Below are 12,272 nucleotides of genomic sequence, written 5' to 3' on the forward strand. Positions count from 1 at the left end.
AATGAACTGTGTGAAAATGCCTTTTTAACCCTATGAATGTCAACATGCACCTCCAGTCTTTGAGGGGAAGTACGTGGCTGGGCCCAGATGGAACCAGGCCATGCTATCAATTCCTGACCCTCCCCTTCATCCCTAGTGAAATGTAAAGATCCACAGAACAGAATGTACCCTGAGAGAACAGAAATCCACGAGTCAGAAATCATGGTGATCCTCAAAATAGCATCTCAGTCTGAATGCCAAAATTCAGATAGCAATAACTATGAGGAGCTCCCTCTGGCAAGAACATGCCAAATGCTCTTAGTCTGAATGTTTGAAATCTTCCATTAAAATAACAGATTGTGGTTGTTGCGTATCAGTGACGTTTCTGTACAAGTGACTCACATTATCCTGGTGTTCGTGGGTGGCCTACTCCTAGAACTTCATCCAATGCTATTCTCAATCCAGAAACTTGGAGGTGAACGAGAGAGCCAGGGAATGACTGGCCTGGTCCTCATCGGGTAACCTGCTGGTGGCTAAGGAACCAGATTGCGGGGGCTGCCAATATTCTACAACAGCATGGCTTTCCCCACCCCAATACCACCAACCGTCATCCCCCACAGTGCATTGGCTAAAAGGCACAGAGTCTTTCCGCCTTCTGATCTCACCAACCTGTAATTTTTCAATCTGTTAAACTGAACAGAGAGGAAGTCGGCAGTATGAGAAAGAGGAAGCTGCAAACCCCAGTCATTATGTTAAGTTTTTTTGTTGGGGCATGGAGCAAATGGAATTAAATAGAATATACGACACAGAAACAGATCATATGGTTCAACTAGTCCATACCAGCATCATTCTCCATTATGAGCCCTCTCCCTTGCTAATTCACCTCACCCTGCCGGTATATTCTTCCTCTATTCCTTTCTTTCTGTGTACTTACCGAGCTTCCCCTTAAATGCATTTTTGCTATTTGCCTCTTAAGGGGAGAAGAACATTTTAGCAGCTGAGATTTTCCCAATCCTGCAGTTACTTCATTTGGATAGTCAAGTTAGAAATGTTAAAAAAAAAATCTGCTGTGTGGCTTCAGCCTGACATTCATTGCGTGGAATAATTTTTAAATTCTAGCTGAAAGCCTGTATCAGCTGCAAACTGGAGACAGGGAAATGTGTTCTCTTAGAGCAGAGCAGTTGTAAACCTGTCGGGATGTTATGGATGCCTAAGTGATAGAGAATCTTGCTACTATTTGCTGAATATTGAAGGAGGATAGCTAATGGTGTGCAACATATAAACCTGTTGTGACTATCACCCATCTGTCTGTGAAGGAGTGAATGGTGGCAGAGCCTGGTAAGATGGATTTTTAGCAGGTTTACATCCAGCAAACACCCCTTTAGAAACTGTTGCTAACCATTAACTATGGTCAGATGAAAAGCATTTCAGCAGCAAAAAAAAAAACAAAGAAGACAACACAGGCATTAAGCCTGTTATCCAGCTAGTGGCAGTTAACCCTTCAAACAGATTAGTTGTTAATTCCAGGCCTTTGCTGAGTTAGCAGATTTGGACTAGAACCGCGAGTTAGGCTGTTAGACTTTCCCTCAGTATCTGGCAGTCACCTTCATACATGTAAAACAAAAATAAAAATACCTGGAAAAACTCAGCAGGTCTGGCAGCATCTGCAGAGAGGGACACAGTTAACGTTTCGAGTCCGTATGACTCTTCAACAGAACTAAGGAAAAATAGAAATGAGGTGAAATATAATCTGGTTTAAGTGGTGGGGGGGAGCGTAGAGCTGGATAGAGGGCCAGTGATAGGTGGAGATAGCCAAAAGATGTCATAGACAAAAGGAAAAAGAGGTCCGGTCCCTCTTTGTCCTTTTGTCTATGACATCTTTTGGCTATCTCCACCTATCATTGGCCCTCTATCCAGCTCTACCTGTCTCAGACCCCCTTAAACTAGCTTATATTTCACCTCTTTTCTATTTTTCCTTAGTTCTGTTGAAGAGTCATACGGACTCGAAACGTTAACTGTGTTCCTCTCCGCAGATGCTGCCAGACCTGCTGAGTTTTTCCAGGCATTTTTATTTTTGTTTTGGATTTCCAGCATCCGCAGTTTTTTGCTTTTCTCTTCATACATGTGCCTGGGCAGTGAGAGTTGGGCAGCCTGATCTTATTCTCAGTTTCCATGCACTTTCCAGCAGAGGTCAGTGGATATTGATCAGGAGTGGAAATCCTGGCTGATTTTTATACCCACTTCTCGGCTCAGGGAGACTGTGGCAAGTTGTCACGCCCTTAACTTTCTAGGCTGTATATTGTACATTCCCGATCAGAATGGAGGTAATTGGATAATTTCCCCTATCAGTGCAGTTCGCAGACTCTCTTTTTAAAGGGACTCTGTAAATAGACTTTACTTTGTTATTCGCTAAAAAATACACTGTTTACTCATGAGTTCTGCTGGGCAGAGGTCCACCCTGCCCCAACTCGTTGGCCGACACTGTGATGTCAACAGCATTCTGGATGAAAGGGGTGAGCCACAGGGACAAGATCTAAAGTGCCCATGGAGCTGTACCACGGCCTTCTGGAGAAGGTAAAGAGCATTGCACAAAAACCAAAGGAATATACAAGCATTATTTCCTGCCTCCAAAGCAAGGTGAATGAAGCTGGGAATTAATTGAGAGGTACAGGTGATACCATAACCACAGGGTCTACCGTTTGGTTAATAAAAGTCCTCTGCATTCCATGATGGAATTCCAACTCTGTATTCACTCAACCAGCTTTAAACATTTTTGATAAAATGCTAATAAACGGAAAGCCATTGCTAACAGTTAAAAGCGAAATGACACTGATTAGAGCCAACGAGGGGCTATTGTATTATACAAAGCCACAGGAGGCTACGGTAAAGGAATTATTTTTGCAATTCTGAAGCAGAAATATAGTGCAATGAATATAGGAATGTGCTGTGATTCTGTTTATCCTGCTTTGCTCTAAATATACCTCGATGTTCTAATGTCAGGGGAATACTAGCAGTGAGATTTATGATTAGACAAAAGTGGCGTGTGTTGCAAACCTATTTAAATGTATGAAGTATTTAATTTTTAAGAGTGATATTTATCAAAATAGGTTGTAAGTTTAAACGCAAATGAGTGTTTGCAGATTATAGGGTTGTAGATGGTAATTGAGTAACATGTCAAAGGGTAACAAGAGATAATAGAGGAAGCCAAATTGAAAGCCTACAGCATGGTTGAAATTGAACAGTGAAACTCCTAGTTGGAGCCACTGAAATGGATACAGAATTGGGGCTCTCTACCTCCATTCACTGACTAGTCCTGCTAATTTGAGTCTAAGAATACACAAAAAAGACCTGGACACTATTATTAAAATTTGTTCATTGGCTAGGCCAGCATTTGTTGCCCATCCATAATTACCCTTGAGAACTGTGTGGCATGCTAGGCCATTTCAGAGTCAACCACATTGCTGTGGGTCTGGAGTCACATGTCAGCCAGACCAGGTAAGGTTGGCAGATTTCCTTCAGTAAAGGACATTAGTGAACTAGATGGGTTTTTACAACAATCGACAATGGTTTCATGGTCACCATTAGACCTTTAATTCCAGATTTCTTATTAAATTCAAATTTCACCATCTGCTGTGGTGGGATTTGAACCCAGGTCCCCAGAGCATTACCCTGGGTCTCTGGATTACTAGTCCAGTGACAATGCCACTATGCCACCACCTCCCTCAAAAAAAGCATTTTAGCGCAGAGAGAAGTTAGGATCTCAGATGCACTGCCTGAGCATGATGGAGGAGATTCAATCGTGGCTTTCAAAAGAGAATTGGATAAGTGCTATAAGTGAAAAAAAAACTTGCAGGACTATGGGGAAAGGGGGAGGGTGGGGGGAGCGGGACTAGCAGCATTGCTCTTGCAGAGAGCCAGCACAGTCCAAATGGCCCCCTTCTTTGCTGTAACCATTTCACTATTCTATATTAGTATTGGTGTCCTTGAGTGAAGGAAGGGAAAGTCAGCCATGGTTTCCACTCGTAATCACGATAACAATCCCTGCTGAGAGGGTAAATCGAGACCGGGTGAGACCAGAGTTGAGTTTAGAAGGGATATCTTTCACGGTGGAATAACCGAGTGGCACTGATGCATCAATAATACCATTTCAGTGACCAGAGAATATCTTATATAGATATGACATTGAAATTTGGAAGCTTCAAAAGAGTTGAGTAAATTACATAAAAATAATTACATTGCCATGGGGATTTAGGGAATGCTTAAAGTAGGAACTTGTTCTGTCTCCTATATTTTAGAAGGGAAGGAAGGGTGCAGAGCAAATTCCACCAGGTAAGCCTAGGTTCACACCCTGACCACTGCCCTCTGGCCCCTGATGAAAGTGTTTGTGTGGAACTTTAGTAAAACAGGGTCAGGACGAAGTGTGATTACCCACATGGCTGAATTGTCTGCAGTCTGTTGCCGTTTAGGCATGTGCAGGAATGATCCTCAGCATGATGCCAGTAACACTCCCTTACCTCAACCAGCTGAGCATTCTTCATGTGCAGGCTTAAACAGCAGAAGAGCAAGTTGAAGGAGGAAATATTACAAGTTTGGGCCTTACCTGTAACTGAGCATTTGTTTAGCCTCTTTCAGGTTGTATTGTCCATTCTTTGCTGCTGCATTGACATCATTTGCTGTGTTAAGCCTGGTGAAAAGCAGAAGATAATGTTGTACTTCTTATAGTTTAGGACAGATATAAACCCTATGTCACAGTCTGTGAGGTGACTGTCATTTCATACATTGTTAATAATTCAGAATTTAGGACACTGCTTTCCAAAGTTTACTTTTCTTTTTCTTGTGGTTTCTCACCTCATGCAGTTCCTGATTGCTCCAAAGGGAATGGGCTGCCATTTTCTGAATCTTATATATGTTACATCCTTTATTTTGCACATTTGGGTCAAAGGCACTTTCGTCCTCGGTTAAAAATGCTTCAGTAAATGACACAGAGCTACAAACTGGACCCGGAGTTCATAAAATATTTTGCCTCTCGCCAGAAAATATACAAGTCTAATGCACAGCTAATGCACCATAGATTAGGCCAAGAATGGAAATCCAGATTCCGCATTCAGATGTTTCCCCAGGTGACAGCAGCAGCTTGCATTTGTATAGCGTCTTTAATGAAGTAAAATGTCCCAAGGTGCTTCATAAGAGCTTTATCAAAGAAAATTTGACAAAATAATACCTTACGTAAGGCAGGTCACCAAATGTTTGGCCTAAGAGGTAGGTTTTAAGAACAGTCTTAAAGGAACGGGAAGCAGCAGAAAAGTTTAGGAAGGAAATTCCAGAATTTAGGGTGAAAGCATGGCTGCTAGCGGGGAGGCATTGGAAATTGGGAAGGGCTAGAGGCCTGAATTGGAGGAGCACAATGATCTTGGAGGGTTGTAGGGCTGGAGGTGGCTGCAATGATAGGGAAAGGGCAAGGCCATGAGCGATTTGAAAACAATGATGAGCAATGCGGAAGCATTGCCAGACCAGGGGCCAATTTAGGTGAGTGAGCAGAGGGGTGATTAGTGAACGGCACTTGGTATGCGTTAGATTATGGGGAAGACATCAGCCTGAGCTAAGTTGTCATGTTTATCATTGGTGCTACATCTGTCCAAAGGGAGGGTGACCTGCTTCACCATGCATTGATTAATATCTTTAGGTTCAAGTCCCTATGTTGTCTGACATTTGTACTCAAGACTTCCCCCTAACCCAAAGAGATCAGTGATGGACAAATTTTGGGCTGTGACATTGAGTGCTGAACTCCGTGAGGCGTGAGGGGAAAGCTATAAGAGCTCTTATTCACATCTCAGCTCACAACAATTCCCTTCCAAAACACTCAATGCCATGGAGATAACTATGGGATGTCGGGTGAGCAACCTCCCAGCCAGGCTCTGAGGTGCTGGTCTTGGCAGCGAAATCAACACACAGATGCAATAAATTTTTTTAAAAGAATTAATCCCTAACCATAAATTTGGAGTTAAACCATCTTTTATCCTAGTGTAAAATACCAACCATTCTGATCTCTGTGTAATGTGTGGGATGAAGTGATTGATTAAATGTGCAGTCCGGATTTGAAGGCATAGCAATATTTTACAAAAGCTGCAAGAGCAAGACTGGATTTTTACTGAGATTCAAAGCATTGCCGCATTAACAGTTATTCAGCAGTGGTCAGATGGGACAGACAGGCCCAATGTTTCAGGAACATAATTGGGTAAGAGACAGACTTTGCAGATCACCACCCCACCCCCACTTGTCCCCCTGATTTCACCCTGTCACATCCCTGGTTTACACACACGCACACACACACACACACACACACAAAAAATCTCACCCTGCAAAATACATTGCCCCACTGCTCTGCCCTTCCTCCTGACCCTGCCAGATCAACTGATAATTCACCTTATCACCACCTGTGGGATCCTGCTGTGCACAAAATTACGAGATCCTGAGATACAGGATCCTGAAATAGGAGCAGGAGTAGACCATACGGCCTATTGAGCCTGCTTGACCATTCAATACAATCATGGCTGACCTTGAACTTAAACTCCCACCATCTCCCTTTATCGCTTGATACCCTAAGAGACCACATATTCACCTATCTCAGCCTTCAATATAACAATTACACATCCACAAACCTCCGGCGTAGAGAATTCCAAAGATTCACAATCCTTGGAATGAAGAAATTTTTCCTCATCTCAACCCTAAATGATCGACCCCTTGTCCTGAAACTGTGCCTGTGTTCTAGATTTCCCAGCCAGTGGAAACAATCTCTCGGTGTCTACCCTGTCAAGCCCCTTCAGAACCTTGTGTGTTTCAATGAGATCACTCTCATTCTTCTAAACTCGAGAAAGTACAAGCCCAATTTACTCAGCCTCTCTTTGTGGGACAATCCCCTCATCCCAGGGACCAATCTAATGAACCTTTGCTGTACTAGCTCCAACACAAATATATCCTTCCTTAAATATGGAGACCAAAACTGCACATAGTATTCCAGACGTGGTCTCATCAAATCCCTGTACAATTGTAGCAAGACTTCCTTGTTCTTGTACTCTGATCCTGATAAAGGCCAACATGCCATTTGCCTTCCTAACTGCTTGCTGTACCTGCATGCTAACTTTGAGTTCCTGAACGTGCACATCCAAGTCTCTCTGAACATCAACATTTACAAGTTTCACCCTTTTAAAAAATATCCTGCTTTTCTATTCTTATGGCCAAAATGAATAATCCCACACATTCCCACATTATACTCCATTTGCCATCTTGCTGATCGTTCACTTAACCTGTCTATATTTCTTTGCAGCCCCTCTGTGTCTTCCTCACAACTTACATTCCCACCTAGCTTTGTATTGTCAGCGAACTTAAACACATTACTCTCTGTCTCTTTGTCTGAGTCATTAATATAGGTTGTAAATAGCCGAGGCCCCAGCACTGATCCTTGCGGCACTCCACTAGTCACAGCCTGCCAACTTGAAAATGCACCATTTATGCCTACTCTTTGCTTCCTGCCCATGAACTAATCCTCTATCTATGCTAATGTATTACTCCCAAATCTATGAGCCTATTAATCTTTTGTGTGGTACCTGACCAAGGGCCTTCTGTAAATCCTGGAACTCCCCTCCTAACAGCATTGTGGGTGTATCTACACCACATGGACTGCTGCGGTTCTAGACCATTTTCTCAAGGGCAACTAATAACGATAAATGCTGGCCCAGCCAGCAAAGCCCACATCCTGTGAATGAATTTTTAAAAAAATCCATGTTTAATATGGCTACTGATTTCCCTTCACACCCTCAAAAAACGCAATTTCCAAAACCGAATTCACTTTGCCTGATCATACCGTGATTTTCTAAGTGCATTGTTAAGACCTCCTTAGAATATAATCCAGCACTTTCATGACAAATGATGTCAGGCTAATGTCCTGTAGTTTCTTCTTTTTCCTCGCTCCTTTCTTGAATTGTGGTGTTACATTTGCTAACTTCCAATCTGCTGGGACCATTTCAGAATCGAGGGGCAGAATTTTGCTCTTGGCGGGCGGGCAGGGGTGGTCGGGAAGTCGACTGCTGTCCCTGGTCGGCAGCGCACCGCGATTTTACGTGGGTGGGCCAATTGCCTTAGCCCAGCGTAAGACACAGCTGCGGAGTACGGGCAGGGTCTGGTGCTCAATGTCCACAAACCAGGTCCAATGGCGACCAGGTGGCCGATTTAAATGCGGCCTCAGCAACTCTTGGATGGCTGCCACTGAAAGACGTGGAAGTCGTGAGGGAGAGCATTGTGGGTGGACACGGCAGCTCGTTGGGGGGTTTCTCTGATGAGTGCCTCACTGCCCTCCTGGAGGAGGTGGCAGTGAGGAGAGAAACCCTTGTCACGAGGGACAGGAGGAGGAGGCCCTCCCACCTCACCAAAGAGACCTGGGAGGAGGTGCCATCCTGGGTCAGCAGCCACGATGTGCTGAGGCGCATATGGGTGCAGCGCCGGAAGCGCTTCAACGATCTCCTGCGACCGGGAAGGTTGAGTACCGAATTGGCATGGGTCACTTTGCAGAACAGTTAAGAATTCCCCATCTCCCTGTGGACCTCCGAGGTGTTAGAGTATGAGTGGTAAATGTCAATGAGGCAGCATCTGGGCAAGTGGGTGAGCCCTGGCTGCTTGGACTGAGTGCCTTGCAGCTCCAAGGTCACAAATTGGCTGAGCCCTGCGAGGTGTTCCTCAGGTGGGGTTGGCCAGGCTGCAATGGCGCTGCAGGTACAGAGTGGACTGATCAATGCTTCTCTATCCTTTCAGGAGAAAACATCCCATAACAATGCAGAAAGGGGACCCCCACACCTACTAATCCTCACTCGTTATGAACAGGAGGCCCTGGAGCTGGAGGGGCACCTTGCACCTTGGTCAAGCGGCCACGGTGAGGTTGGGGTGTCACAGGGAGGTAAGAGTGCAGTGCACTGAAGTGAGAATGTCGGTAATTGCAACCTTTCCACTGTAGTCTCTATATTGATGTGAGCCTCAAACCTGGAATCCCCATTGATAATGGAAAGACGAGGGCACCCTGATGCATATCTCTGTCTCATGAGGCTGCCAGGCATGCACAGCGACAGTGTGACGACTTCAACTAATGACATGTCCTTGTTCTTCCTTTTAGGTTCACCACCAGCCCACCGGGATGAGGAGCCTGAAGGCCCACCCCTGACCCCTGAGGACCACACTGATCAGAATGCACCTGTGTCACACCCGCTCTCTGAAGCAGGCACCAGCACAGATACCAGCACCTCGGTGGGCATTAGATCGTTGGCTACTATTTCCATTGGTGAGGGCACTTCACACTCGCTTGAGGTGCAGGCGGAGGCAGAGAGTGCCCAGGGCTCCGGCAGCCGGAGGACTGTTGGGAACCAGGAAAACGTTCAGTCAGTGGCTGATGATGGGCCTCTGGAGTCATCCATGAGGCAGCAGATGCTGGAAGTCCAGCAGGGTGTGCAGGAGGATCTGGCAGAGAAACATGAGGGAATGTGTGCCATGGTCTCCGTAATGGAGGAGTCCTTGCAGAGCATGAGCAATGCATTGACCCTCATGGCCAAGTGCAATTCCTCCTCCATGGAGAGATTGATGACTCTCATGGAGAAACACCTCCAGGGACCCAGGGTTCCTGGGGATGCGCTCGGACCTGCAAGCCCTCACACTGGCAATGACCTCAGCTGGTCAGTGTCAGTGTGGGAGGAGGATTGGGCACCCAGTATCCCAGCTAGATGCCCGCCCATCAATGGTAAGCAGGGAGGTCCAGAGTGACCTCATGTTAGCGCAAGAGCTGCTTGTTGTCTCTGTGGGCTCCTCTCAGGGTGCTCCGGATGATGGCAGCAGCTCCTCCGCCCCTCTGCCAGTGACTGTGGCATCTGATGAGGCTGCAGTGACTGGGGAGATGCCAGCCGCGGCACTGGCCGCTCCCTCCCAGGCGAGGCCAGCACAGGCTCCACAGGCCAGAGGACTCCTGCCAAGGTCATGAGGCCAACAAGACAGCAGAGTGAGCAGGATGTCTCCAATGCCGGTGCCAGCAAGGGAGGAGCACCTAGACACAGCACCCGCAAGCGAAAACTTAAAGCACCTTAATCACAACATGGCCTGATCACGGATGATCTTTGTCTCCCCCATTTTTCCGTTCAGTGTTTATTGGTGTGATGGAAAACACCCGTCAATGTTAATTTGTAGAATGTTTGCCAGGCACCAGTTAATTAAATGTGTTTTTGTGCAACTGGCCTCTGGATGCTTCATTTGTTCTGCAGGTGCAGGGTAAGCCATGACGTTAGGATGGACGTGTTTCTCCTTATACTATGTGCCATTTCAATAAAGTTTATGTTGTTGACCAAGGAACTGATCCTGTCAGGGATCGAGTATGGAGTCTGTAGCCCTGGCATGTGGTAATGGCTCTTATTTAGTAGCCTCGCTGAAGGAGTGTTGGATCAAAGCATCCCGGGTGTCCCTTCTTCCCTGGAGTTTTCTGAGGTCAGTGTCTATCCCCTCAGCATTCTCCTGACCATGCTCGTCCTCGGACTCACTACTGGACTCATCGTCTGTTGGTTGTGCAGCTGCATTAAGATCTTTTTCCTCCACTACATCCCCCTTTTCCAGCACCAGATTGTGGAGAGCGCAGCATGCAACCACTATCAGCGACACACGATCTGGGGAGTACTGGAGTGCGCACCCTGAATCGTCCAGGTATCAGAAGTGCATCTTGAGTTGGTCCTCTCTACCACCGCCCTTGTGGAGGCGTGACTCCAGTTGTACTGCTGCTCGGCCTTTATTCTTGGGTGGCAGAGAGGCATCATGAGCCACCTTCTGAGGGGTTAGCCCTTGTCACCCAGCAGCCATCCATCCAGTTGGGCTGGAGCACTGAAGAGTCTCGGCACCTGGGAGTGTCTCAGGATGTAGATGTCATGGGAGCAGCCTGGGTACCTTGCACAGACTTGTAGAATCAGCATCCTGTGATCACACACTATCTGCACGTTCATGGAGTGGAAGCCCTTCCTGTTGACAAAGTCACTGGGGTCACCTGTTGGCGCCTTGATGGATGTGTATAGTCTATAGCACCCTGGACACGGGGGGAACCCAGTAATTGCTGCAAAGCCTCTGGCTCGCTCTGCCTGGCTGGCCTCATCCGTGCGGTAGTGAATGAAAGTCAATGCACGCCTGAACAGAGCGTCTGTCACCAGCTTGACGCAACTGCTGATTCGGAGACTCCACAGAGATCCCTCACTGAGCCCTGGAAGGAACCGGAGGCGTAGAAGTTCAGGGTCACCATGACCTTCAGCGCCACTGGCATGGGGTGTCCACCCACATAGTCAAAGCTGATGCCGGGCTCAATCATCTGACAAGTGGAGGTCACTGACTCCCTTGAGAGGCAGAGCCTCCTTTGGCATTCACCTCGGACATATTGAGGTAGCTGCATCGCCGCTTGTAAACCCTGGCAGCAGGGTAGTGGCATCTTCTGTGGCCCCTTCCGCCTTGGACTTCCTGTTGGCCCTGCGCCCCTTCTGCCTGCGCCTCTCCTCCCACAGGTCCCTCCCCTGGAGGCTGAATAGGGGCACCTGGCATCCTCCCCCTTTGGCCCTCTCTTCCTCCTTAGAAGAGGTGCCACCAGCGGAGACCACAACCCCCATTACCAGGGTAAGGGAAGGCTGTCTAATACCTGGAAGGCCCCAAGTGGCATGAATCCTCTGGGGGCCTGGAAAACAACACAGTGTCCTGAACTGAAGCCTCTTATTTCTGTCAATGCAGCTCTGAAGCGAAATGAAGATGTCCTGTTCACACAAGCAACCAACAGCAAGTTATATCCTAAACTACAAACTACTCGCATTTACAAGCCCACTGACCCCTCTTATCCCGCCCATGGAAGAGGTTTCTGAAATTGTGGGCTACCCACCTGCCTGTTTAGCCTGTGTGATGGCCTGAAAATCGCACGGATTATGTAAAGTCCGAGACAATTGGTTTCTAAAAGGCCTTAACTGGCACTTAATTAATGGCGGGCACGCCTTTGTCTTCATCACGCGCCCGCCTACCGAAATATCATGAGAGTGCGCGTTGACATTGGCACGCTCGGCTGACGTCAACGCACTTTGTTTCACACTCGGGCATGTCGGGCACGCGCCCGCACGCTGAGCTAAAAATTCTGGCCTAGGGAATTTTGGAAAATCATAACCAGAGCATCCACTTTCTCTTTTAGAACCATAGGATATGGGCCATAAGGTCCTAGAGATTTGTCAGATTTTAGTCCCTCTAGTTCTCCA

At 46.9% G+C, this 12,272-nt stretch overlaps 1 protein-coding gene across 1 annotated transcript in view; it reads right to left on the reverse strand.

The window, feature by feature from the left end:
• LOC144682217 (transcription factor Maf-like) overlaps positions 1 to 12,272 on the reverse strand; it is a 362,912-nt gene that overhangs the window by 1,950 nt on the left and 348,690 nt on the right. The window contains exon 2 of the mRNA XM_078544632.1: positions 4,580 to 4,663. Within this exon, the coding sequence (XP_078400758.1) occupies positions 4,580 to 4,663 (84 nt within the window). The remainder of the gene's footprint in view (positions 1 to 4,579; positions 4,664 to 12,272) is intronic.

This window comes from Cetorhinus maximus, chromosome 6 (assembly GCF_964194155.1).
Source record: "Cetorhinus maximus chromosome 6, sCetMax3.hap1.1, whole genome shotgun sequence".
Taxonomy (NCBI): domain Eukaryota; kingdom Metazoa; phylum Chordata; class Chondrichthyes; order Lamniformes; family Cetorhinidae; genus Cetorhinus; species Cetorhinus maximus.